At 33.6% G+C, this 27,836-nt stretch overlaps 1 protein-coding gene across 1 annotated transcript; it reads left to right on the top strand.

Moving 5' to 3' along the window:
• Positions 1–42: 42 nt before the first annotated feature.
• On the top strand, positions 43–27,836 carry LOC100880264 (uncharacterized). The gene is made up of 6 exons (XM_076532864.1): positions 43–1,191; positions 2,539–2,688; positions 17,910–18,070; positions 23,828–23,930; positions 25,054–25,595; positions 26,972–27,836. Exons 1-6 carry the CDS (start codon positions 966–968, stop codon positions 27,188–27,190), a joined length of 1,401 nt encoding a protein of 466 aa, XP_076388979.1. The 5' UTR covers positions 43–965; the 3' UTR covers positions 27,191–27,836.

The raw sequence follows: 27,836 nt of genomic DNA on the forward strand, positions 1-27,836 counted from the left end.
GACAATGTAGGAATTGGACAATATGGAAATTGAGGAATGTGGGAATTGGGGAATGTGGAAACTGGGGAATGTGGGAATTGGGAAATGTGGAAACTGTGGAATTTGAGAATTTGGGAATTTGGGAATTGGGAAATTTAAGAACTAGGGAATTAGGAAACTGGGCAATTTGGAAACTAGGGAATTTAGTAACTGGGAAATTTGGAAATTGGGGAATTTGGAAACTGGGGAATTTGGTAACTAGGGAATTTGGAAACTGGGGAATTTGGTAACTAGGGAATTTGGAAACTGGGAAATTTGGAAACTAGGGAATTTGGTAACTAAGGAATTTGGTAACTAGGGAATTTGGAAACTGGGGAATTTGGAAACTGGGGAATTTGGTAACTAGTGAATTAGGAAACTAACGAATTTGGAAACTGGGAAATTTGGAAACCGTGGAATTTGTTATCTCAAAACCCAGCAAATCTGTAAAATAGGAATTTAAGAATATATTAATTTAGAATTTCAGAAGTTAGGAATGTGTCCTCTGTAGAAATTCAGGAATCCACTGATTTACACATTTTAAGACGCGCCATTACGAAATACGGAAAAGAACACAGACGATGAATTTAAACACCTGAAAATTCGTCTATTAGGAAATTTCTGAATTTCTAATGATCCTCTCCCTTACATAAGTTCATGGTTACCTGAAGAAGGGAGAGGGAACCCGGTCCTCGGTTACACGAACGGTTCATTGACAATCCAAGTGTGTGATCTCATAAGCCTCACCGGTAAGAGTACGTTTGCGATCAAGTAAACGCCAGTAGCGGTAATCCGTGGTGTTGTGGAAGTAACTGTAGCAGTAGGGGTCTAACATGTGTTTGGTCCGGGTACCTGTTATACGGTCAGTCAGTCGGTCATCGTCTTTCGCTCGTATTCTATGAAGATTCAAGAAAATCACGAATGTTCGTACATCGAGAGATTCGAAAATGATCCTCAGATACTTTTCGATTCGTCTGTTGCAAATGGCAACCCTGATCAGCGTGTCGTTCGCGTCGGAAGTGCGATGGACCGTTTTATCCTGGATGTCCAGCGGTATTTGCACCATGATCATCTTCCCGTCGAGCACGCATCAGTGGTCCCTGCTGGGTCTGAATTTTTGGTCGACCGTCGAGAAACCATCGAACGATTTGAACAGTAATCCAATCTCGAGGGGTAAGTCGAGTGATATTGCGTGCCTCTTTTGTCCCGTGTTTGAGCTACTTTTTCGAGGATCCTTCCGCGAGATTGTGTTTGCTACAGGACATGTTTGTTGCGGGCATTACCGCTCAAAGTGTTTGTTTCTACGTAGGCTGATGGGATTCTTGGCACGGGGACAGGGAAACGTTGGTGAACTTCCTTTCGCAAGAAAGAGGAGCTGTTTCTTTGTACGACTGCGGAGGAAGCGTTTCTTATCCGCTTTAAGATTTCTGGCTTTTTTCGGGGCTGTGGTTTGTTACGGGATGTAGAGATTTGTGGGGTTGGTTTGGAGGTTACTGGTTTGGGAGTTGGGAGATTTGGGAAATTAGGAAATTTGGGAATTTGGAAATTTTGGAAATTTTTGAGATTTGGGAATTTTAGGAATATTGGAAATTATTGAAAATTTTGGAATTTTGGTAATTTTGGAAATGTAGGAAGTTTGGAAAATTTAGGAAATTTAGGAAATTTAGGAAATTTAGGAAATTTAGGAAATTTTGGAAATTATGGAAATTTGGGGAATTTTTAGAATTTTTGAATTTTGGAAATTTAGGAAATTGTGGGTTTTGAAATTTAGAGATTTGGAAGTTGGAAAATTTGGACATTTGGAGGTGTAGAAATTTAGAGATTTGGAAGTTGGAGAATTTGGACATTTGGAGGTGTAAAAATTTAGAGATTTGGAAGTTGGAAAATTTGGACATTTGGAGGTGTAGAAATTTAGATATAGAAATTTGGGAATTGGACAATGTGGGAATTGGACAATGTAGGAATTGGACAATGTGGGAATTGGACAATGTGAGAATTGGACAATATGGGAATTAGACAATGAGGGAACTGGGGAATGTTGGAATGTGGAAATGTGGAATTTGTTGGAGAATTTGGAAATTTGGAGATTTAAAAATCTTGAGAGTAAATTAGTTGACAAATTTGGAATTTTCTAAATCTAGATTAGTAAATTCAGCTTTGTAAGTTAGGAAATTCAAAAAATTTTGGAGATATCAATTTTCTATATTTGAAAGTTAGGAAATTTAGAAATTTTGGTGATACCAAATTTATATTTGTAAATTAAGAAATTTCAAAATTTGAAAGAAATCAACTTCAGATTTCTAACTCAAAAAATCTAAAAATTCAGCAATTCACAAATTCCACAATTCCACAATTTAAAAATCCCTATACTAATATCCTCCAATCTACATAAGTAGTTTCCTTTGCGTCCGTCCCCATTTATCCAACCCCGCAATTCCCTGTATCCTTCCATCATCATTTTCCTATCTTTCCCCACAAAAGATTATAGTTACGCCAATGGTTGTTTGCAACCCTCCGCAGTTCTGAACTTCTTTCCAACCCCGGTGCAAGAAGAGTGCCTATCGCAGGACAAACGACGACGAGGAGTATGCATGAACACGTATGAGTGCCGCATTCAACAAGGGAAATCCCATGGACGATGTGCTCTCGGTTTTGGCGTGTGTTGCATATGTAAGTACAAACTGTTATTTTCGATGTGTAAACGTACCATAAATTACTCGCTGGAATTTTTCAACTGGAAAATAAGCGAATCAGTGCGTACGCGTGGTTTGTTAATTTCAGGTAGTCATGTTTACTGTTGATCATTATTGTTTTCTGTATTCGTGCATACCATTTTCTATGTTGTAATACATAATTCATCCATTTCACGAACGATGAGCTTGCAAAGAATTTACATGTCAGCTAATTTACTCTTCCGGCATAAAAATTTATGTTGTTCTTTTTTTGAGGCGTTCTTTTTTTAAGCACTGTTTTTATTGAATTCAGGATTCAAATTTATTTATAATTTTTATAGAGCAAATTGTTAATTCATAAGTGAAAATACTTTCATTGTAAAAGTAACATAACATGGATTACATAAAACAAAAAACATAATGTAACATTTCATTATAAAATAACATAACATTTCATTATAAAATAATATATACAATTATTTATACATACATAAATTACTATAAGAGAAATATAATTCTAAATATGTATTTTAAAATACTTAAGAAAAATGAAAGAAAATAGGTTATTTTAACAAAGTGTTGATAGACTCTATTTACAACAAAATGGCGGATGACCATCAAAATGGCGGACAAGTTCAACCGCTTAACATTTGTGATTTCATTTAAGTCACAGTATATCGAATTATTGCGCGAATACGCGTTCTGTAAACATCGGAACAGAGTTTAAGAGATCTTTCTAACTTCATAACAAAATTAAATAAAACTTCCACTTATCTTCACTGGCTGTTTCCACCCACATCGTGTTCTGTCAATCGTAAATTGCTCAGTCTTCTGTATGAAAGCACTTACACGTTGCATTCTCATTTCGCGTGAACATTTCATGGATATCGTGTCTGAAACTTTGCCACGCGATGTACTCTACCATTAATATCAGTAGACTGAACTTGCTTCAAGATTTTACTATTTTCGTACTTGGAACTTTTGTCACAATGTGTATACAGCGTTATGTAATTTGTGATTGTGCTGGTCAAAAATTTGTATCACTTTTGTAGATGATATGTGGAATTGTATTCAATGTTTTATGGGGAAGACATTTTGGAGAGGAGATTTAATATTTTAGGGATAATATAGTTATTCATAGATGATTTTTAATAGTTTAGAGATACACTTCATAGATAATATTTAATACTTTAGAGACAACTAAATGTTCCACAGAAAATATTTAATATTTTAGAGATAATACAGTTGTTCATAGATGATATTTTATATTTTGGAGATGATTAAGTACTTCATAGATAATATTTAATATTTTGTAGATAATACAGTTGTTCATAGATAACATTTAATATTTTGAAGATGACTAAATATTTTATAGATAATATTTAATATTTTGTAGATAATACAGCTGTTCATAGATAACATTTAATATTTTGAAGATGACTAAATATTTTATAGATAATATTTAATATGCTGTAGATAATACAGCTGTTCATAGATAACATTTAATATTTTGAAAATGACTAAATACTTCATAGATAATATTCAATATTTTGTAGATAGTACAGCTGTTCATAGATAACATTTAATATTTTGAAGATGACTAAATACTTCATAGATAATATTCAATATTTTGTAGATAATATAGCTGTTCATAGATAACATTCAATATTTTAAAAATGACTAAATGCTTCATAGATAATATTTAATATTTTGTAGATAATAAAATAGTTTATGTTCAATAAAATATTTTTAATACAATATTATTTTACCACTTTTAGTAAAGATGTATTTGCATGTTAGGTTAGGTATGAAGTTTTAATTTTATTTTAACACTTTGCAATGATATCTACAATTAAATCAAATAATTTTACTAAATAATCTGCTATATTATTATAAATATAACTTAGTTTCAGTTAAAATAGTTTTTGAGTAAATAATTTAGTTAGAATAATTATTTTATTAAATGAGGTTATGATACAAAAAACTTTCGATTACCCAAAGTTTGCACGAAAACCTCGCACCACCTAATAGATAATGCAAACGTTTAGTGACTTCGATTATAGTTGACAATTCAGGCGAGTGGTGGTTTTACTTAATAGGATTATCGGTGGTCGAGCAATAAGAACTATCAGCAGAAACTTTATCGATTGCGACTAAGTACAGATTAATTTTTAGCAGCTAATAGGGAAACCGTCAAAGTAAGAAGTTAAATTTGAAATACGGCTTAATAGAGTAACTGATATCTCGTATTTAACGTAATCCAATAATTAAAACGACGTTGTAAGTGAAAGTTTTAATATCATTGTATTAATAATGAAGTCAATTGGAGATGGAAATTCAGTTCCATAATGAACAGAGATTTTATACATAAGAGAAATGCATTATAAATTTGTACAATTTGGTAATTGATATTTCATGTTTAATATTTAACGTGAAAATGTTATATGAAACTTTTATCTTTAATACATTAAATATTGTAAGAATATAGTTATTTATGAAATGTAAAATATTGTACATTAAATATTTAGTTGCTTGTAAAATGTTTAATATTGTCCATGAAATATTTAGTTGTCTCTAAAATATTTTATAAAATATTCTATACTTGTTAAATGAATAACCTATTTTATACAGGGTGTCTCACAATTAGTGTAGGTCCCTGAAATGGTAGCTGATGTGATTCTGAATAAGATTTCCCTTTGCAAAAATGGCGTTTGAAGCTTCGTTTTTGAATTATTAAGGAAAAACACGGACCAAGTAGAGCGCGAGGATTAGTACGTGTTGGATTACTACGCGTTGGTTAACTACGCGTTAGATTACCACGCGTTAGATTCCTACGCTTAGAATTACCACGCGTTGCATTACTACGCGTTGAACTAACACGCGTTGAATATCCACGTGCTGGATTACTACGCGTTAGATATCCACACACTGAATTACTACGCGTTAGATTACCACGCATTAGATTCCTACGCTTAGAATTACCACGCGTTACATTATTACGCGTTGGATTACTATGCGTTGAATATCCACGCGCTGGATTACTACGCGTTAGATATCCACACACTGAATTACTACGCGTTAGATTACCACGCATTAGATTCCTACGCTTAGAATTACCACGCGTTACATTATTACGCGTTGGATTACTATGCGTTGAATATCCACATGCTGGATTACTACACGTTAGATATCCACACACTGGATTACTACGCGTTAGATTACCACGCGTTAGATTCCTACGCTTAGAATTACCACGCGTTACATTATTACGCGTTGGATTACTATGCGTTGAATATCCACATGCTGGATTACTACACGTTAGATATCCACACACTGGATTACTACGCGTTAGATTACCACGTATTAGATTTCTACGCTTAGAATTACCACGCGTTACATTATTACGCGTTGGATTACTATGCGTTGAATATCCACGCGATGGATTACTACACGTTAGACATCCACATACTGGATTACTACGCGTTAGATTACCACGCATTAGATTCCTATGCTTAGAATTACCACGCGTTGCATTACTACGCGTTGGACTAACTCGCGTTGAATACCCACGCGTTGGATTACTACACGTTAGATATCCACATACTGGATTACTACGCGTTAGATTACCACTCATTAGATTCTTACGCTTAGAATTACCATACGTTGCATTATTATGCGTTGGATTACTACGCGTTGAATATGCACGTGCTAGATAATGTTACGCGTTGGATATCCACACGCTGTATTATTACGCGTTGTATTACTACGCGTTGGATTACTTCGCGTAGGATTGCCACGCGTTGTATTACCACGCGTTGCAGTACTACGCGTTGGATTACCACGCGCTGGATAATTACGCGTTATCCGAAGCTGTCGCCCTCGCGTCTGCGCATGTGTAATCCTCGTGCTCTGGTGAGTCCGTGTTTTTTCTTAATAATTCAAAAACGAAATTTCAAACCCCATTTTTGCAAAGGGAAATTTTATTCAGAATCGCGTCAGCTACCCCCCATTTCAGGGACCTACACTAATTGTGAGACACCCTGTATATTTCATAGAATATTTCATAGAACTATTTCATAGAATATTTCCGAAATATTATTGTTAAATCAATTACCTATTTTATACAATATTTTATAGAAGGTTTTATAGAAATATTTCATAGATCTATCTTATAGAATATTTCCGAAATATTATTGTTAAGTGAATTACCTATTTTATAGAATATTTTATAGAAATATTTCACAGACCTATTTTATAGAATATTTTATAGAAATATTTCACAGAACTATTTTACAGAATATTCTACCTTCGTTAAATGAATAACCGTTTCATACAATATTTCTAAATAATACCTGAAAACGTAGAACTCCATAGAAATGCGCGAATCTGGCACACAAAAACAGAACACGTAGAACAAATTTTCAATTAAGTTCGATACAAATGAAAAAACTAAACATCGATCTCCGTTGAAACATTAAATCTCCAACTGTCCTCGATTCGTTTTGCGTTATTTATGTATATAACCCAGTGAGCTAAACTCGGTCTTCCAGGTACTCACTCCTTGTACTTTGCTTTTATTAATTCATCCACTTACATTTCTCATATTCGCAATATTTTTGAAAATAGCACCGGAATTAATCAAACTGTTGGAATTACAGTGTGAAGCTTTATCTTTGTTGCCGCAGCTTTATTTTTCTTGCCACGGTTTTAATCTGATGATGCTTGAATGGATCATGCTTCGCTATTCCATCGCTTTTTTTCTCTTTTTGAAAAATATTTCTCTTGGAAATGGGAGAAAAAATTTTTGCGCAAAGAGATTTTAAGGTAGTTTCATGGGAACAGCCTTGTGTCTTTGATCGAATTCTTGGAATGGAAGGGTATTAGCTGTAATAAGAATTCGTCTGGTGTACTCTACGATAAATCACTTTTGGCATGCTCCAAATTCAATCTGAACCTTCTTAGGTTCTCAACCTTTCTTGATGTTCAATTTCAATTTATTATCGAGTCTGTCTTTGAAGTTCTGAATTTTGGGATGTTCAAATATTTATGCTCAAGAATTGAAAATTTGAACTGTCAGAAATTCGCACGTACCCAAACTATAAAATTCTTCTCAATTCTAAAAATTATTTAATTTCCAAACTTTTAATTTTTAAATTCTCAAATTCCAAAATTTAAAAAATTTTCAAATTACCAAACTCTAAAAAATTTCTAAATCCCCACATCCCCAAATCCCCAAATTCCCAAATTCTCAATTTTTCAATTTCTCAATTTCCCAATTTCCCAAATTCCCAATTTCCCAATTTCCCAATTTCCCAAATTCCCAAATTCTCAATTTCCCAAATTCCCAATTTCCCAAATTCCAAAAATTCCCAAATTCTCAACTTCTCAATTTTCCAATTTCCCAATTTCCCAATTTCCCAATTTCCCAATTTCCCAATTTCCCAATTTCCCAAATTCTCAATTTCCCAATTTCCCAATTTCCCAAATTTACAATTTCCCAATTTCCCAATTTCCCAAATTCCCAATTTCCCAATTTCCCAAATTTCCAAATTCCCAATTTCCCAATTTCCCAATTTCCCAAATTCCAAAAATTCCCAAATTCTCAAGAATCTCAATTTCCCAATTTCCCAATTTCCTAATTTCCCAATTTCCCAAATTCCCAAATTCCCAATTTCCCAATTTCCCAATTTCCCAAATTCCCAAATTCTCAATTTCCCAATTTCCCAATTTCCCAATTTCCCGATTTCCCAATTTCCCAATTTCCCAATTTCCTAAATTCCCGAATTCCCAATTTGCCAATTTCCCAAATTCCCAAATTCCCATATTCCCCAAATTCCTAATTTCCAAATTTTCCAATTTCCTAATTTCCCAATTTGTCAAATTCCCAAATTTTCAATTTTCCAAATCCCCAAATTCCCCAAATCCTCAAAATCCCCAAAATCCCAAAATCCCAAAATCCCAAAATCCCAAAATCCCAAAATCCCAAAATCCCCAAAATCCCCAAAATCCCCAAATTTCCAAATTCCCTAATCAACAACAACGTAACGAGACCGCGTTCGAAAATAAGTTTGGCAAGCAAGCGATCCGAAGTTAACGGTACGAGGAGTAAATGTGCGTCGAAAGGAACGATCTCGTGGAACGCGTTCTCGTGGAGCGCGGAAAAGAAACGAAGAAAAAGAAGGAACACGAAGGAAAGAGGAGAAACAGAAAAGGAACGGTTGATAAAGGCTCGCGTGCTGAGGGAGAATGTACGGCACAGGTTATACAGTTATTTAATTGCCCGCCGTCTTGTTCGTGTGTCCCAGATAAAAGATCGCCTCCACGTTTCGTCGACCTTTCCGCCAATTTCTTTTTCGGGAACGCCTCCGAAGGCCACGCTAAAGTGTCCGTTAGATCCCACCATCCTTTTTTTTTATCGGGACATTTCGAGCTATCAAGGAGCGAGTCGAAGATACTCGATTCGAGTGGAAAAGCCATGGGGATTCTCCTTTCTCACAAAGAGATTCTCTTTCGTAGATCATATGATAACGTTTTATAATCTTCGTATAGTTTCTTTTGATTCGAATGATTCTTGGGGAGTGGATATTTTTGTGGAAAGTTATTGTTTAGGAGGAGGGTGATGTGCTTTATTTTTATGAGGTTTTATAGTCTTCGTAGTGGTGTGGATACAGTGGAAGTATTGGACGTTGGAAAATTTGGACATTTGGTGATTTAGAAAGTTAGGAATAGAGATTTGAGAAATGAGGAATGTGGGAATTGGATAATGTAGGAATTAGACAATGTGAGAATTGGATAATGTGGGAATTGGACAATGTGGGAATTGGACAATGTGGGAATTGGACAATGTGGGAATTGGACAATGTAGGAACTGGACAACGTAGGAATTGAACGATATGGGAATTAGACAATGTGGGAATTGGACAATGTGGGAATTGGATAATGTAGGATTTGGACAATGTCGGAATTGGACAATGTGGGAATTGGACAATGTAGGAATTGAACAATGTGGGAAGTGGACAATGTGGGAATTGGACAATGTAGGAATTGGACAATATGGGAATTGGACAATGTAGGAATTGGACAATGTGGGAATTGGACAATGTGGGAATTGGATAATGTTGGAATTGGACAATGTCGGAATTGAACAATGTAGAAATTGGACAATGTAGGAATTGGACAATGTAGGAATTGAACAATGTGGGAAGTGGACAATGTGGGAAGTGAACAACGTAAGAACTGGACAACGTGGGATTTAGACAATGTGGGAATTGGACAATGTAGGAATTGGACAATGCAAGAAGTGGACAATGTGGGAATTTGACAATGTAGGAATTGAACAATGTAGGAATTGGACAATGTGGGAATTGGACAATATGAGGATTGGACAATATGGGAACTGGGAAATGTTGTTGAATGTTGGAATGTAAGAATGTGGAATTTGTTAAAGAATTTGGAAAGGAGACATCAAATTTATATTTGAAAGTTAGGAAATTTAGAAATTTTGGAGATACAGTAAAAGTGTTCACACATGTACAGTATACATGTGCTATTAATATAGTCTATTATTAATATTGATATATTACTGTTTTTAATATATTAACATTAGTATAGATACATTGCTGTTTCTAATACATTGACATTCATGTCGATATATCATTGTCTTTTGTGCAATAAGATTAATATTAATACATTGCTGCTTTAACACATCAATGTTAAATGTATATTAACATTAATTTTGATGCATTATTGTTCTTCATATATCAATATTAAAATTGATAAATAAAATATATAAAGGTCTGTCAACATGTTATTCATGTACATGTATCTCATATTTTAAGTTACAAGTAACAAAATAATGAGGGGTTGCAGAATAAAGATGGATATCCTGAGGATATAGAAGAAATATCTTTAAATTTTTATGTTTAAACTCTCAACAAGTATCGCTTTTCACAAGGATATCGTTTTCAAAATTATCCATTCTACCATGTTAGTTTTAACGATGAACTCAACTTTGTAACTTTGCGATTATAGTGTAAAATAATAATTAGAAGTTTGTAGAAAAGAAGTGTTCTCTCTTGTTTTCTATATATTTACTCTTTATTTATATTAAAATATTTGATAATGTTAAATACTGTTGCAATGTTTGATATTTTTGAAAATATCAAACTTGATATTAAAAAAGAAATTTTCTGTGATTAGCAGATTTTAATATTACATTGTAGGATTACATAAATAAATATATTTAATATATTGCTTTTATAATTTATTCTAAAATATATAATTTATTTATGTTATAAAACCAAATATGTTTAGTATGAAGTATTTCAAGCAACAGTAATTACATATTCGTAGATTGCTATTATTTTTATTAAGCATTCGATATCTTCACCCTAACACTTTTTCCTTTCACCGTTCAATTACCCACTTAATTTTATAGCCTATACCCCAAATTGTTTCCTTTTATGCGTCTATATTTTTTCCGGTTTTATTCTTCATCAATTTTATCGCGACATATACTATACCACGAAAAACTAATCCATTATTAACTACATTAGTGTCTTGCCAAAGTGACAAACAGACTATGTATTTTTTATTCTAACACGCTATTGAAAGATTAAACAAGAATTCTCATCTTTTTTTTACAAACTAAAAAATATTTAAACTTTTATTTATTAAAATGTACAAATAACTAGTCACCAATATTTCTTGATAAATTTTGATCAATTTTGATGATTTTTTATCTGAAAGTTTCATTCGACGTTCCATTAAACGCGATATTAACTAAACTCTTCAAACTTGTATTTTAATTTAATTACAGTATTATTTTATTAATTATCGATCTAATATATGCCTTCAACTTGCTAACATTGTAAAAACGTAAAAATTTAAACACCTCAAATTATCAACACTTTGAATTGTCGCTCGATAACTCCCCGCCATCGGAGCTCTAGAGGCGGTCCTAAACAAAGAATAATCAATCCCATTTCATAAGCACGAAAAGGTATGAATAAATACGTAAACACTCCTAAAGACTAGCGTATATGAGAAAAGAAGAAGAGTATATACGAGAAAAGAGAAGAGTATACGCGAAGAAAAAGGAACGAAATAAAAAGATGCAAAATAACTAAAATGTCAGGTCTTAAAGAGTTAACAAGACGTCGTCCCCGCAGAGATACCGCCTCGTGAATTTTTAAGCTTGTCCACCGACTTGTTTTCTCAACGAAAGGAGAAAAATCCCAGCGTGGAACTGTTAACCACTTCCTCGGGGTTGCAAGTATGTAGCCGAAGCTGAATAGAGCCCCTGTGGCTCTAAAACGACCATTGAATGCCTGAATAAGAACTCATTATTATCGAGGCTCGAGATTTTTTGCGGCAGCATCGTGCTGCAATTAATAGATAATTTTGTGTACCAAAATAATTTTCTTAGCTTTCAATTTTACTTCGAAGTCGATTAATTATAGCAGCCATTTATTTCTTTTGGGGAAATGTTCTTTTGTCATTCATTTTTGTGGTTTACGTAGGTAGATATTATATTTAAAAATTTGTTAAGTTTTGCAAAATTGAAGGTGACAAATTTTTAGGGTGCTTTTCTGAATTTACAAATTTTCAAATTCTCAGATTTTTAAATTTTCAAATTCTCAAGTTCCCAAGCTCTCAAATTCCCTAGTTCACAAATTCCCAAGCTCTCAAATTCCCTAGTTGTCAAATTCCCAAATTCTCAAATTCTCTACTTCTCAAATTTCCTAGTTCTCAAATTCCCTACATCTCAAATTCCCCAGTTGTCAAATTCCCAAATTCTCAAAGTTCCAAATTCTCAAATTTCCTAGTTCTCAAATTCCCTACTTCTCAAATACCCAAATTGTCAAATTTCCAAATTCTCAAATTCCCAAATTTTCAAATTCCCAAATTCTCAAATTCCCAAACCCCAAATTCCCAATCTCCCAAATTCCCAAATTCCCAATCTCCCAAATTCCCAAATTCCCAATTTCCCAAATTCCCAAATTCCCAAATTCTCAAATTCCCAAATTCTCAAATTCCCAAATTCTCATATTCCCAAATTCTTAAATATCCAAGTTCTCAAATTCCCTAGTTTTCAAATTTCCTATTTCTCAAATTCCCAAGTGGTGAAATTTCCAAGTGGTCAAATTCCCTAGTTCTCAAATTCTCCAGTTGTCAATCTCCTAAATTCTCAAATACCCAAATTCTCAAATTACCTAGTTCACAAATTCCCAAATTCTCAAAGTCCCCAATTCTTAAATTCCCTAGTTCTAAAATCCCCAAATTTTCAAAAATCCCAAATTCTCAAATTTCCCTAATCTCACATTAATCCGCAATCTCCCAAATACCCACATATCGCAACCATAAACTCTCTAAAAATCTACACAACAAAACTCATAAAATTTCAAACCTCCAAAACGGCAATATAACGCGCGTCTACTGTACCCCGTTATTCCACGTCTGCCCGCAAAACAGAACAGTGGATATTCTCGCGTCGTTATTAATGTAATCACCTATAAAGACATTGAAAAAGCAAACGACATATGTTACATAATTTCCGGGCGCATTGAACCTTCCATGTTTTCGACTGGTTCTATCGCATTAATCACTGTCCTGTTTTACGCGTAAACACGACCTATCCTGTCCTGCGTCATAATTCATCGCGTACCGTTGTCGCGGTTTCCCTCTTCGAGAACTACAGCGTCTTCTTTTCCCGTTATCGTCCACGTTACGACGTAAAAATATTGGCGTATCTGCGTTCCATAAAAGTAACACGAATGGAACTTGCTGCGGACGCGAACGCTCGGCTTTTTACCTGTTCGTGTATAAATATGAACGTCTCGCGAGATTTGATGCTGTCCGAGATTATATTTGACACATTAACCGCCATTATGGAATGGACACGTGTTACCTCGTTCATGTTCTGAATTAACATTCAAGCATTTAACTGTGTTTTATTTTACCAATAAAAATTGACCTCTATTTTATTTTTTACTGCTTACATTTCAATTTTGGCAAAAGTAATTTTTCTTAACAGTAATTTTTGTAGAAAGTAATTTTTATTCTTTAATTTTACTCTTCTTCAATTTTTACTCTTTGTCAGTTTTAAAGTTTGCTGAGTTCATTTAAGATTTCTCTAATATTAATTACTATTGTCTTCAATATTTCTATATAACATATGTATGATAATATAGATTTAGTTAAATATTTATTTCAAATTATATTAAACTGAATTGCATTGAATTCATCACGTCAGTGGTCAGTTTGACCATCTTATTCAGCCATGTTAGATTTCGACGTTAAATAATTTATTTTTATTAAGGTGGTCGAATATACCCTCGAGCCTAATGTAATTTGCAATACATTATTCGATAGCGTGTCAAAAAAAATTTCATATCAAGCTTCAACCCCATATCTCATTTGGAGGGTAGTAACACGGCAGAATCTTAAAAATATTTTTCTCATTTAGAGACGTACAAAAATTCCGAAAAAATTGTAGAAGATGAAGAACTTGGTAATAGATCTCACAGAATTTTTTCAGATTTTTTAACTGAAAATTGCCGTTGTGAAAAATGAAAAATAATAAAAAATTTGGAAGAAATATGACTTTTGCTTGAAAATATAGAATCACTACTTTTATGTTATAATAATTTAGAGTGGTCAAGATAAAAGAGACCGGAAATCATACCTTCTGTATTCATAGCAACACTCTTTTATCTTGGCCACCCAGTATATTAGCATAACTATTCTCGAGTTACTTTCACATTGCCCCAAAATAAAGTTTCCGTTCTACCTAATGGCGACTAAAAATTCTACTCGCGTGAAAAAGACAAATTTCAGAAAGACAAATTTTGAGAAAGCAAATTTACCTTGAAAAGACAGATTTTAAATCCAAAAGACAGATTTCACATCTAAAAGAGAAATTCCCCATCGAAAATGCAGATTTCACGAAATAAATCGATCGAATCGCGCCGCAATCCAATCATCTAACAATACCGTGAAAAACAGCATCGCAACATCATCAACTTTCCCTGACGTTTATTTCACGAGGTTGACCAGTTTGTAACGCAATTGTTCTCGGTTTCCCGTTCATTATTTCGTCCGTGAATTCGGCGATCCGCTTCTGTCGCAGCAGGGAAGCAATCCGGAAACAATGGAGGAAGAATAATCGTTATCAATGAGTCGCATCGGATAACAGAATCCGGCCACACGTACGCACTGAAATTCATTGTTTACTAGCCGCATAACACACACACAGAATTCGGATCAATATTTTCACCGATGTGATACAACAAACATTTTCTGCTGAACATATACATGTGGTTTATTCGGAAGCTATCAAATATTCAGGAGGATGTGATCGAATGCCTTCGATAATTTCGCGATACGGGGGCTGTGTTTGATGCAGTTATTCGTATGACGTTGTAGTTACGTTGTAATGAATGTTAAAGGTTGGGTTAATGTATTTAAGTGGAATGGTGTGGTTATTTTGGGTTTTGGGAATGTGGGGATTTGGGGATTTTGGGGGATTTTGGGGAATTTGGGGGATTTTGGGGATTTTGGGGATTTGGGTACTTAGGGATTTGGGAATATTGGGGATTTTGGGGAATTTGGGAATTTAGAAATTTGGGAATTTGGGGAATAGGGAAGTGGGGATTTTGGAATATGAGGAATTGAGAATATGGGAATTTGGAAGTATGGGAATTTGGAAGTATGGGAATTTTAGGAATATGGGGATTTGGAAATATAGGGAATTGGGAATATGGGAATTTGGAAGTATGGGAATTTTAGGAGTATGGGGATTTGGAAATATGGGGATTTGGGAATATGGGGATTTGGGAATATGGGGATTTGGGAATATGGGGACTTCGGAATATGGGGATTTGGGAATATGGGGACTTGGGAATATGGAAATTTGGGAATATGGGGATTTGGGAATATGGGGATTTGGGAATATGGGGACTTGGGAATATGGGAATTTGGGAATATGGGAATTTGGGAATATGGGGATTTGGGAATATGGGGACTTGGGAATATCGGAATATGGGAATATGGGAATTTCGGAATATGGGGATTTGCGAATATGGGGATTTGGGAATATGGGGATTTGGGAATATGGAGATTTGGGAATATGGGGACTTGGGAATATGGAAATTTGGGAATATGGGAATTTGAGAATATGGGAATTTGGGAATATGGGAATTTGGGAATATGGGAATTTGGGAATATTTGGGAATATAGGAATATGGGTATATGGGGGCTTGGGAATTTTTGATTTGGAAATATGGGAATTTCAAGAATTTGGGGATTAAGGAATTTCGAGGCTTGAAAATTTGGGAATTTAGATATTTGAGAATCCAGGAATTTGGACGCTTGGAAATGTACTAGTCTAGTAATTACCTAACTTCCACTTCTCGAATTATAAAACTAAAAAAATGTGAGAACACATGATCAAAAAATTTAATAACTCAAAAATGAATCCCCAAAATTATCTCCCATTACACACATTCCCCTAAATATTCAACCGAATTCAGATAAACCAAACACAGCGTATGCACCTACAATGAAATATTACCAAAGCTTAAGGTATATCCACCGAACATATAAATGCACGTTGACGCAGTTGAATCCACCCTTGGTCAAGAGGCTAAGGGTTAAAAGAAGGGTGTTAACCCGTGTTAGATGTCGTCTGAGTTTTCTCTGACCCCGCTCGCGAATGATTTTCTCGTGTACAAGGAGGATCCTTAGATGGCCTCAGACTTTGATCGTGTGCAGCATTCTTTCACGTCAGTGGTTCGTTGTGGTAGTGAGTCTGCTGATGGCTAAGTTATTTGAGATCCGAGGGTTGAACGCTTATTTTATGGCGATAATGGGAATTGCATCGTATTCATCTGCAGACAGTTTACACGGCCATATAACGGGTGTTCGTTGTTATCTTTAGAACGATTATTTGGATGTGGAGGAAAGTGTATTGGTACGGTTGGGAATTTGGGATTTTTGGGAATTTGCGGATTTTGGGAATTTGGGAATTTGGGATTTTTGGGAATTTGGGATTCTTGGAATTTTGGGATTTTTGGGATTTTTGGGATTTTTGGGGATTTTGGGAATTTTGGAATTTGGAATTTTTGGGAATTTGGGATTTAGGGAATTTTGAAATTTGGGGATTTAGGGACTTGGGATTTGGGGAATTTGGGATTTGGGAAATTTGGGATTTGGGGAATTTGGAATTTGGGGAATTTGGGATTTGGGAAATTTGGGATTTGGGAAATTTGGGATTTGGGAAATTTGGGATTTGGGGAATTTGGGATTTGGGGAATTTGGGATTTGGGGAATTTGGAATTTGGGGAATTTGGGATTTGGGAAATTTGGGATTTGGGAAATTTGGGATTTGGGGAATTTGGAATTTGGGGAATTTGGGATTTGGGGAACTTGGGATTTGGAGATTTGGGGAATTGGGGATTTGGGGAATTGGAGAATCTGGGACTTGGCGAATTTGGGATTTGGAGAATTTGGAACTTGAGGAATTTGGGATTTGGGGAACTTGGGATTTGGAGATTTGGGGAATTGGGGATTTGGGGAATTGGAGAATCTGGGACTTGGCGAATTTGGGATTTGGAGAATTTGGAACTTGAGGAATTTGGGATTTGGGGAACTTGGGATTTGGAGAATTTGGGAATGGGGAGTTTGGGATTTGGGGAATTTGGTATTTGGGGAGTTTGGGATTTGGGGAATTTGGTATTTGGGGAATTTGGTATTTGGGGGATTTGGGATTTGGGGAATTTGGGATTTGGGGATTTGGGGACTTAGGGACTTGGGGATTTGGGGATTTGGGATTTTGTGAATTTTGAAATTAAAGAAATTCATAAAATCTTACACTTGAGAATTCGGGAATTTATGAATTCCTCCACAAACCTGCTCTTAATCAATCATTTTGCAATTTCAGTAATTCTATACTCAAGAATGTGGAGGCTCCATTGTTCCATTAGAAATCCTATCCTTAAGAAATTGAAATTTGTAAGTTTGTGAGTTTGTCTATATAAGAATTTATACAATTGTAAATTTAACAACTCGTATGTTATTAAATTGTGAATTTAACAATCCGTAATGTTATAAAACAATAAAAATCTGCAACCACCATTTTCATCGATCTTCAATATCGCCCCGGTGGATATTTAATGGACCTCTTCCAGCTCTTACATCTATTTTTTTTTTGTCACCCAGTCACGGCAACCTGCGAGCAGGAGGTACAAAATAATCTGACCTACGTGATCAGCCCAGGTTTCCCCAACCTCATTGACTGGCCCATGAACTGTTCAGTGGTCGTACAGAAGATCGATAGGCAGGTCAGCCAACTCAGGATCGATTTCGTCCACTTCAACATAGTAAGCCATGCAGTTCTATCATTCTTTGCTCTACTAACGGCATATTAACCCCGGAATACTACGCATTCGTGATTACAGCGACACGCTTTTCCATCCCCTTCAAAGCAAAGCAAAGCAAAGAGAGACACACACCGCGGACGATGTCGTCCACTCTGTGTTGAAATGTTGACCCTTAATTGCCAACGCAACCAAGGGTTCAGCAACCCGAATTCTAACAGGGTTCCCTGGTTAACACGTACACGGTTCATCGAAAAAATGCGGTTGTAGAATTTATACTGGGGTGTGTTTACTGCCTTGTAATTAACCAAACTACGGTTGGGCTGTGAATTTTTTAGCTGGTTGATGAATTAGAGTTTTATTGGGATTAGTACTTTTTGTGGTCATGAATTTATTTATTAATTTTTATTAATTGTAGCTGATTTGGTTAGTTTTGTTAGATGTGTTGGAGTAATTTGTGCGATTGGGGGTGAAATTTTTGGTTGTGATTAACTAAACTACGATAGAGTTATGACATTTTTAGATTTTGCTGTTTGATGAATTAGAGCTTTATTGTGATCAGTACTTTTTATGATCATGAATTTATTTATTAATTTTTATTAATTTTATCGGATTCAGTTATTTCTGTTAGATATGTTGAAATAATTGTGGGCGATTGGGGGTGAAATTATTTTGCTTATTAATTTTGTTTGATGAAATAAAAATTTATGTGAATATGTGGTTTCAGGTATGAGAGGTTAAATGACACGCTTTGGGGATTATTTCATAATTAACTTATAACAATTTTATTTATTTTTGACATCAAGAATGAATATTTAACGTCAAGTATGAATATTTATGTTTCAAGAATGAAATACAATTCATAATCGTATTTTATATTGAAGAATAAAATATAATTCATAATTGTATTTTATATTCAAGAATGAAATATACTTCACATTATATTTTATATTCAAGAATGAAAGGTGTGAGGATTTTAGATTAGGTTTTTGAGAACGCTTATTTATTATTGATTTGTTTTAGTCTTACATATTTATGAGTACTGATACATTACGTGTGCGATAAAATATTTTCTTATGAACTCTCATGCTTTTTGAATAATGGCGGACATTTGTTAATTGTACTATCTTGAATTCTATCTTTTGTGACGTTTTTAAAGTTCTTCATTAATTAAGACATGACATTTGAACTTCAGTTAATTATTCAACTAAAATAACGATATGATATATTGAATGATATATTTCATACTAAATTAGGTTATTTCAGACAAAAATTTTAAACAATATGTCAAGGTTTGTTATTTTTTAGCATTCGTGTAACAAACATTTCTTTTCTTCGAGTGTATTTTATTTATTTTTAATAAATTATTGTTCTATAATTTTTATTTGTAAAATACATGAGGAATTATTATTTTATAATTTTCATTTAAATAATTCATATGAAGTAGTCATTAAATAATTTTTATTTATGTAATTTATGTGAAATAATCATTGTTTAATGTTCATTTAAATAATTCATATGAAAAAGTCGTTACATAATTTTCTTTTATATAATTCATATGAAATAATCATTACATCATTTTTATTTAAATAATTCATGTTAAAAAGTCATTAAATAATGTTCATTTTAATAATTCATATGAAATAATTATTGTTTAATGTTCATTTAAATAATTCATATGAAATAATTATTGTTTAATGTTCATTTAAATAATTCGTGTTAAAAAGTCATTAAATAATTTTCATTTATATAATTCATATAAAATAATCATTGTTTAATGTTCATTTAAATAATTCATATGGAAAAATCATTGTATAATTTTCTTTTAAATAATTCGTATAAAATAATCATTGTTTAATGTTCATTTAAATAATTCATATGATCAAATCATCGTATAATTTTCTTTCAAACAATTCATATAAAAAAATCATTCAAACAATTGATATGTACCTGCAATTTTATAAAATTACAATGAAATCAATTCACCAAAGAGGTCTAAATATTGACAAGAACACAAAGAGCAGAATATAAACCGGTTTCTTAACGTTAAACAGAAGTTACAATAGAAATGTTGAATAATCTTCCGTTTAAATTCGAAACTGTTCTGAATGAGAATACGTATTCCATAAATATACAAGGGAAGCCAGAAATGGTGGAACGTATGTAACGTAACGCGAGCGTTACAATGTGTTGGTAAGGGTTAACGACACCCCTTTAACTTCACTATATTCCAGAACAGCGGCTCGGGGGTTGAACTTACTATACTTTCTTTACAATAGTCATTCAGCCAGCGTTGGAACACGAGTTGGGAATATCTTCGCTGAAATATCAAGGGGTTTGAACAATACATATTTCATTAGCTCGGAAATACTGCTATTGTTTTGCAAGTTTGACAGAATTAATACTAAATTCCGTAATTTCGTCTACAATGCTTTTGTTTATAATTTGGGAAGAAATAAACTATTTGTAAAAGCTCTTTTCAATGTACATATGCAAATGTATAAATATAAATGTATAAGTATAAATGTATACCTATAAATGTACGTATGTAACTGCACATGTATAAATGCACATGTGTAAATGTACATGTGTAAATATTCATATGTAATTGCACATGTGTAAAGGTACATATATAAATGTTCATGTGTAATTGTACATGTATAAATGCACATGTGTAAAGATACATGTGTAAAGGTACGTGTATAAATGCACATATGTAACTGTACATGTATAAATACACATATGTAACTGCACATGTATAAATGAACATATGTAACTGCACATGTATAAATGCACATGTGTAAAGGTACATATATAAATGTTCATGTGTAATTGTACATGTATAAATGCACATGTGTAAAGATACATGTGTAAAGGTACGTGTATAAATGCACATATGTAACTGCACATGTATAAATACACATATGTAACTGCACATGTATAAATGAACATATGTAACTGCACATGTATAAATGCACATGTGTAAAGGTACATATATAAATGTTCATATGTAATTGTACATGTATAAATGCACATGTGTAAAGATACATGTGTAAAGGTACATGTATAAATGCACATATGTAACTGCACATGTATAAATACACATATGTAACTGCACATGTATAAATGAACGTATGTAATTGCACATGTATAAATGCACATATGTAACTGCACATGTATAAATGCACATGTGTAAATGCACATTAGCAAATGCACATGTGTGAATGTACATGTGTAAATGCACATGTATAAAAGCACATGTGTAATTGCACATAACTACACATGTACATATGCATACGTACAAATGAATGTATGCATATGTATAAATGTATACACATAATATATTTTGCAGGTATATGAACATTTATAAGAATACTTTATTGCACTCCTTTATCAAAATATAAATTGTAGTCCTATTTTGTTATCATTTAAAAACAATTTAATTTTTAAGTACATATAAATATTTATTAATTGTGTTTTGTTTTAACAATGGTATTGAAAAATATTCATATATTTTATACATGATTTGTAAAGTACATGTCATTCGTTCAATATGAGGTACCTATTTTGGTGAACACAGTGAGGTTATAAAGTAATATATTATAAGAATGATATCATTATGATAATATATTCGACAGCACTTTACGTACTCATTCTTTCCTTGCAAGATACGGGATATACTTTCAGTACACCATTTTTAGCTAGTACTTTCGTTAACATAAATAACTATGATCACATATTGGACTCCGCTCGTTCACCTGAATGACCCATTAACGACCACCATTTTTCGAGAAACATGAACTGCTATTTTTGGGGGGTGATTCGATCCGTTGACCCTAGGTGAAAAATGTACGAAATTTAGTAGCTACCTTGTTGCTTTAAGTAATGACATTATTAGTGTTTTAATCAAAATATTTTAGACAAGCAGTTTTAATCAAAATATTTCAGAAGAAAGTTTTAATCAAAATATTTTAGAAAAAATAATTTAAGCAATGTGCAGTATACTTTGTTTAATTATAAATTAAATGTCAGCATATAAACATCAGTGATTTCTTCATACTCTTCAAAATTATTTTGATTTTTAATTTGATGGTCGTTAGATAAAAAAATAATTCAATTGATTTTCATTACAGAATATTTCGTGCTTCCCTAAGAAACCAATTGTCCTTCAAAAATTAATGTTTCCTTTCGATTATCTTTGTTGATACATGATTTTCCGCGAACTATTGTATATCCATGTTATTTCAAAATTCGATATACAATATTAGACCTTTGATATTTTCTTTGAATTTTCTGGAAATAAATTGCATATTTACGATTCATCTTCCTTTATTTTTCTTTGACAATTGATTTTTCATTGATCTTTTTAACTTAATTCATTTAGCTATTTCTTACAAAAATGTAATTAATATTTCATTTTTATGAGATAATACTTACCTCTTCAGTGTAAATAATTAAACTCAGCAACAAATAATTAAATATAATATTTTAAGATTGGTTTACGAGACACGTTCATGAAAGTTTAAAAGCAAAATAATGTTTTGCTTGATCAAATTTCTTATCTTAATAATTCAAAGGGTCACAGAGATAAAGTTCAGAAATATTAAGGGCGCATTATAGTTTACCCTTCGACCAACAGTCCTTCTACACCCCACAGAAATTTCGTAACACGTGACTTATAACTTCTAAAATTATTTATACTTTTGTGGTAACAATTTTTTTATTTGAGTCAAAATACTGATTAGAAATTTGGGGATATGAGGTTCTGGAGATGTGGAAATTTGGGGATTTGAAAATTTGGAGAAATGGAAATTGGGGGATATGGAAATTTGGAGATTTGGAGATTTGGAGATTTGGAGATTTGGAGATTTGGAGATTTGGAGATTTGGAGATTTGGAGATTTGGAGATTTGGAGATTTGGAAATTTGGAGAGTTGGAGATTTGGAAATTTGGAGATTTGGGGATTTGGAAATATTGAAATTTGGGATTATAGAAATATTAAATATTTCAAGTCTTCAAATTTCCAAATCTCTAAATTCCACAAACTCTAAACCCCCAAATCCCTAAATCCCCAAACCTCCAAATCCCCAAATCTCCAAATACCCAAATCTTCAAATCTCCAAATCTCTAAATCCCCAAATCTTCAAATCCCCAAATCTCTAAATCCCCAAATCTCTAAATCCCCAAATCTCTAAATCCCCAAATCGCTAAATCCCCAAATCTCCAAATCCCTAAATCTCCAAATCTCCAAATCTCCAAATTTCCAAATCTCCAAATCTCCAAATCTCTAAATCTCCATATCTCCAAATCTCCAAATCTCCAAATCTCCAAATCTCCAAATTCCCAAATTCCCAAATCTCCATATCCCCAAATCCCCAAATTCCCAAATCCCTAAATCCCCAAATTCCCAAATCTCCATATCCCCAAATCCCCAAATTCCCAAATTTCCCAACACAAAATTTGTTCACCTCTACCACATCCACGTATCTATTAACATCTTTCGTATTTCAATCGCACTACATTACATAGCTTTGCCACGAAACTTACCAATGACTCCCCACGGAAGTCAATGTGTTAATTAATTAACCTATCTATGAATTGGTCGCAAAGAAGGCGGGTCAAAAGCGGCCACAATCTACCGGTTGCTTCGAATACCGCGATATACATACACCATACATATGTATGTATTGGTCGGCTGATAAAAATCGGCCGCATTTACTGCACGGCTTGTTCATTCAAGTGACTTATCGATCGCTGTAGGGTCAACCCAACTCCAGAACGGGCGTATGTGACGAAGATATCATGGAAATCAGGAATGGTAGGAGCGTGTTTCAAATGTGCGGCTGGAACAGTGGTCAGCATTGTAAGTACGACTTTCTTTGTACATCGTGTTACAACTTCTAATCTATACTTTGCTTTCATCTTGGAATTAACTTTCTGTGGATTTATGCAGGCTATACTTAACGCGAAACTACTCTGAAAAATGTTGTAAATAATTTTGTAATCATATCACGTTTTTCATGAATGGAGCGGAAAATTTATGAATTTCACTTGTTCTGTAATTTTATCAAGTTTTTTAGTTACGAAATTGTGCATTTTTTGAATTACTAAATTGCGTGATGCGGGAGTTTAATGTGCTTTAAATTGCGGGCGTTTTTGTTCAGGTGTTATCGAGGCTGGGAATAGTGAAATTATTCAATTAAATATTTTGAGATTTTGAAGTTATCAAGTTTTGAAGGGTTTGGACAATTGCAGATTTCTCAATTTTTCAATTTTTCAATCTTCCAGTATTTCAGTTTTTCAGTTTTTCAGTTTTTCAATTTTTCAATTTTTCAATTTTTCAATTTTTCAATTTTTCATTTCTTCATCTTTTCTATTTTTCAATTTTTCAATTCTTCAATTCTTCAATTATTCAATTCTTTAATTCTTTAGTTCTTCAATTCATCAATTCTTTAATTTTTCAATTCCTCAACTTTTCTATTGTTCAGTTCTTCAGTTCATCAATTCTTTAATTTTTCAATTCTTCAACTTTTCTATTGTTCAGTTCTTCAGTTTTTCGATTCTTTAATTTTTCAATTCTTTGATTTTTCTATTCTTCAATTTTTCTATTGTTCAGTACTTCAATTCATCAATTCTTCAACTTTTTTTATTGTTCAGTTCTTCAGTTCTTCAATTTTTCAATTCTTCAATTCTTCAATTTTTCAATTTTTCAATTCTTAAACTTGTACACATACCACACGCAACAGCACACCTGTACGTCGATATCGTATTTTCATAAAGCAGCCCGACACAATCGATCCTCCCCATTAAAACCGTAACTCCTTGCAAAAGAACAGCAAATTGAAGACGATACTTTCGAACAAGTTCCTCGACTCCATCGATATAGGCAAGCAGGCTTCGTTACGGACGCAATCGATCTTTCACGTTTCAAGCCTCTTTGGAGCCAAGTCATCCGTTCTCCAATGCTCGTTTCCCTTTTTTTTCAGTGTACATAGACCTGGATGAGAACAGGGAGCCATTGACATTAGACTTCCGCTTGCCCAGGAGTCTTCAACCCCGAATGTGGGAAATCAGAATCGTTCAATTGGCTTTCGAGCAACGTGCACCTACGGGATGCCTGCAATATTTCCAGTCGGTTAACGGGACCCTGAAGACGTTAAACTTTCTGCTGAACGGCAGATTTCTGGCGGACCAGGACTACCTCATGTGCATTCGACAAGAAAGGGGCATGTGTGGAATAGCGTACATGCCTTGTTCCGCGGATTCTTTTAGAATTGGACCTCCAAGGATGCGGATGGAGAACAACGCGACGGTCATCCAGCAGGGATCAAATGCGACTACGAACTCGAATACGAATGCGGTTTCTGGGAACAACACGGACGCGGATATCGAGGGATCGGGTACGAATCCTATGGACGGAGATGCTGCTAATATGACGAGCATGGGACAAGCCTTGTCAAGTGTCTTTGGTCAGGAACGGTGCAGGGACAGGGTGCTGATTCCTTGCGATTTTGAAGAGTTCATCACGGTATTTTATTTTTATCTTTTATTATGTCTTTTATTTTATTTGGAGAGAGTGAATTTGGAATGCAGTTATTTAAAGAAGGTAGAATTATAGAAAGAAGCTAGAAGTTTTAGTATGTAATATATTTAGAACGTAATTCCTTTAATAAAAGAAGTTAGAGAAAATTGTGTTTTACACAGTAGTATTAAAAGAAGCTAGAGAGCTGTGTTTTACTACTATTAAAAGAAGCTAGAGAGCTGTGTTTTACTACTATTAAAAGATAGTCAGATAACATTTTTTGTTTCAACCTATATTGTTCTACCTATTGTCTTATCAGTGTAAATTAAACAGTTCTCTGACGTAAAGAATATGAACAGATAAGGCGGTTTCCACTTCCCTCTTTAACTGAGCGAAACGCAGCGCCACTGACGCTCAAGTTACTACTACTTGAACTCCATTTTTAGCGTGGCTTTTACGTGTTTAGACAATGACTATTATTATGCATTAGACATTGCTAGTTTTGTAACTTGCTCAGAAATCTTCCGCTTCTTTTTATATACAGTTTAGTTTTTAATAATTGATTACTGAGGTTGCTATTTTTTGAGCACCGGTACCGTGTCCTAACTGCGATCGCGAAATGATTTTATCACAAAATTTTGTGCATCTCATATCTAGCTTTTACCTTTCTCTGTAATTTGTTCTTAAGAAAACTATGTAATTTCAGTACGTTACTGGTCTAATTTGTTACATAATGAAGTTATACTCTGATGAACTGTACTTTGCGAGACTGGGTGCTTTAATAAGTCTCACGTAGTTTTAACAACTTAAGACGTAAAACACAGTGGACATAAAATGGCTATAAAACAAATGTAGTTGATGTTAACCTCTTGCCATATTTTGTCAAACTTGACTCGTGACTCGCAGTTCGAATGTGATGAACCTTACTCGAATTTTAAACACGCTTCAATTTGAAATTTGAGTCCAATTGCATAGTCAGATCGCTGAATACAAAACTGTTCTAACATTTAAACTTTCTTTATTTGTTTCGATATCGTTATGGATAGTTTTGACGCACTAGACAAATCATACATCTTTATTAACACTATTGAAGTTACAGATATGAAACAATTATTACGTTTTCATAAATACCCTTCCATTTGAAGTTATCCAATTACAATTTACATAGTCGGACAAATGTCAATTTACAAATACAAAATTCCAATTTAAACTTTCTTTATTTATTATCCTCCCGTGTTTGATAAGTAAATAATACGGTAAAGTTTAATTGTAGCAAATAGCGAATCAAAGTAGTTCACCGATGTCAGGCTATTTCGTGGGCAAGGCTGACACCGAGTAAGGCAAAGGGTTAACAACAAGCTTTTGGCTGTTTCCTGTTGCAGCCCGGAAACAACGAAGCTGGGATTTGCAATCTTGAACACTGTGGTAACACTTTGTGCGATCGAAACGAGCTGGACGAAGAAGGTAATTGTCGAGTGGAGACTTGGGCAACGCCCTTTCGCATAAGGGTGGCTTTTGGTCCTGGACAGGACACAGGAACCACGCTCGAGGACAATATTGGCATGTGTCTCATGTACGAACAGCTACCCTGCATCGCTTGACCAACTTACCATCATGAATTATTGCAGAACACGGTCAGGATTTATAGATATTATTTAAAAATTTTTAAGTGGACATTCGGTAAATATGGCGCTGTTATTTAATTGTGATGTCGATAATTATAACCGTGTATGTTTTATATAAAGTATAATTGTTAAATAAAGTTGAATTAGCCTTTGGTTAGTCGTACGTTCACTGCAGAATAGTTTGTATATCGATTAAAAAAAAATAATTGTGTATTTTAATTTGAGATAAATATTTATTACTGTAAATGAGAAATTTGTTTATGCATAGTTTGCATATGTGAATAAATACGAGTATTTATTGCAAGGTTCTTGTACGAATAATTAAAGCCACAAGGGAGAAACCACCCCATTATACTTACATTAGATTTATTATTATTTTAAGTACATTTATACGCTTATCATTTCATAATACGCTTATGGTTTTATACTTTAATATTTATTTATTTAAATCTCATACTGTATTTAATCTTTCCATTTTTTAGTGTTTTGCTGTTCTTTTTTTTATAGAATAAGATGGATAACAATTACAAAAGAAAATGTGTAAAATTCTTTCTTAAATTACTAGCTAATATTTAATTTTTTAGATAAATAATGTATGTATCAATATCTGTGCTATATGTAC

The sequence above is a fragment of the Megachile rotundata genome, chromosome 6 (genome assembly GCF_050947335.1).
Source record: "Megachile rotundata isolate GNS110a chromosome 6, iyMegRotu1, whole genome shotgun sequence".
In the NCBI taxonomy this organism is placed as follows: domain Eukaryota; kingdom Metazoa; phylum Arthropoda; class Insecta; order Hymenoptera; family Megachilidae; genus Megachile; species Megachile rotundata.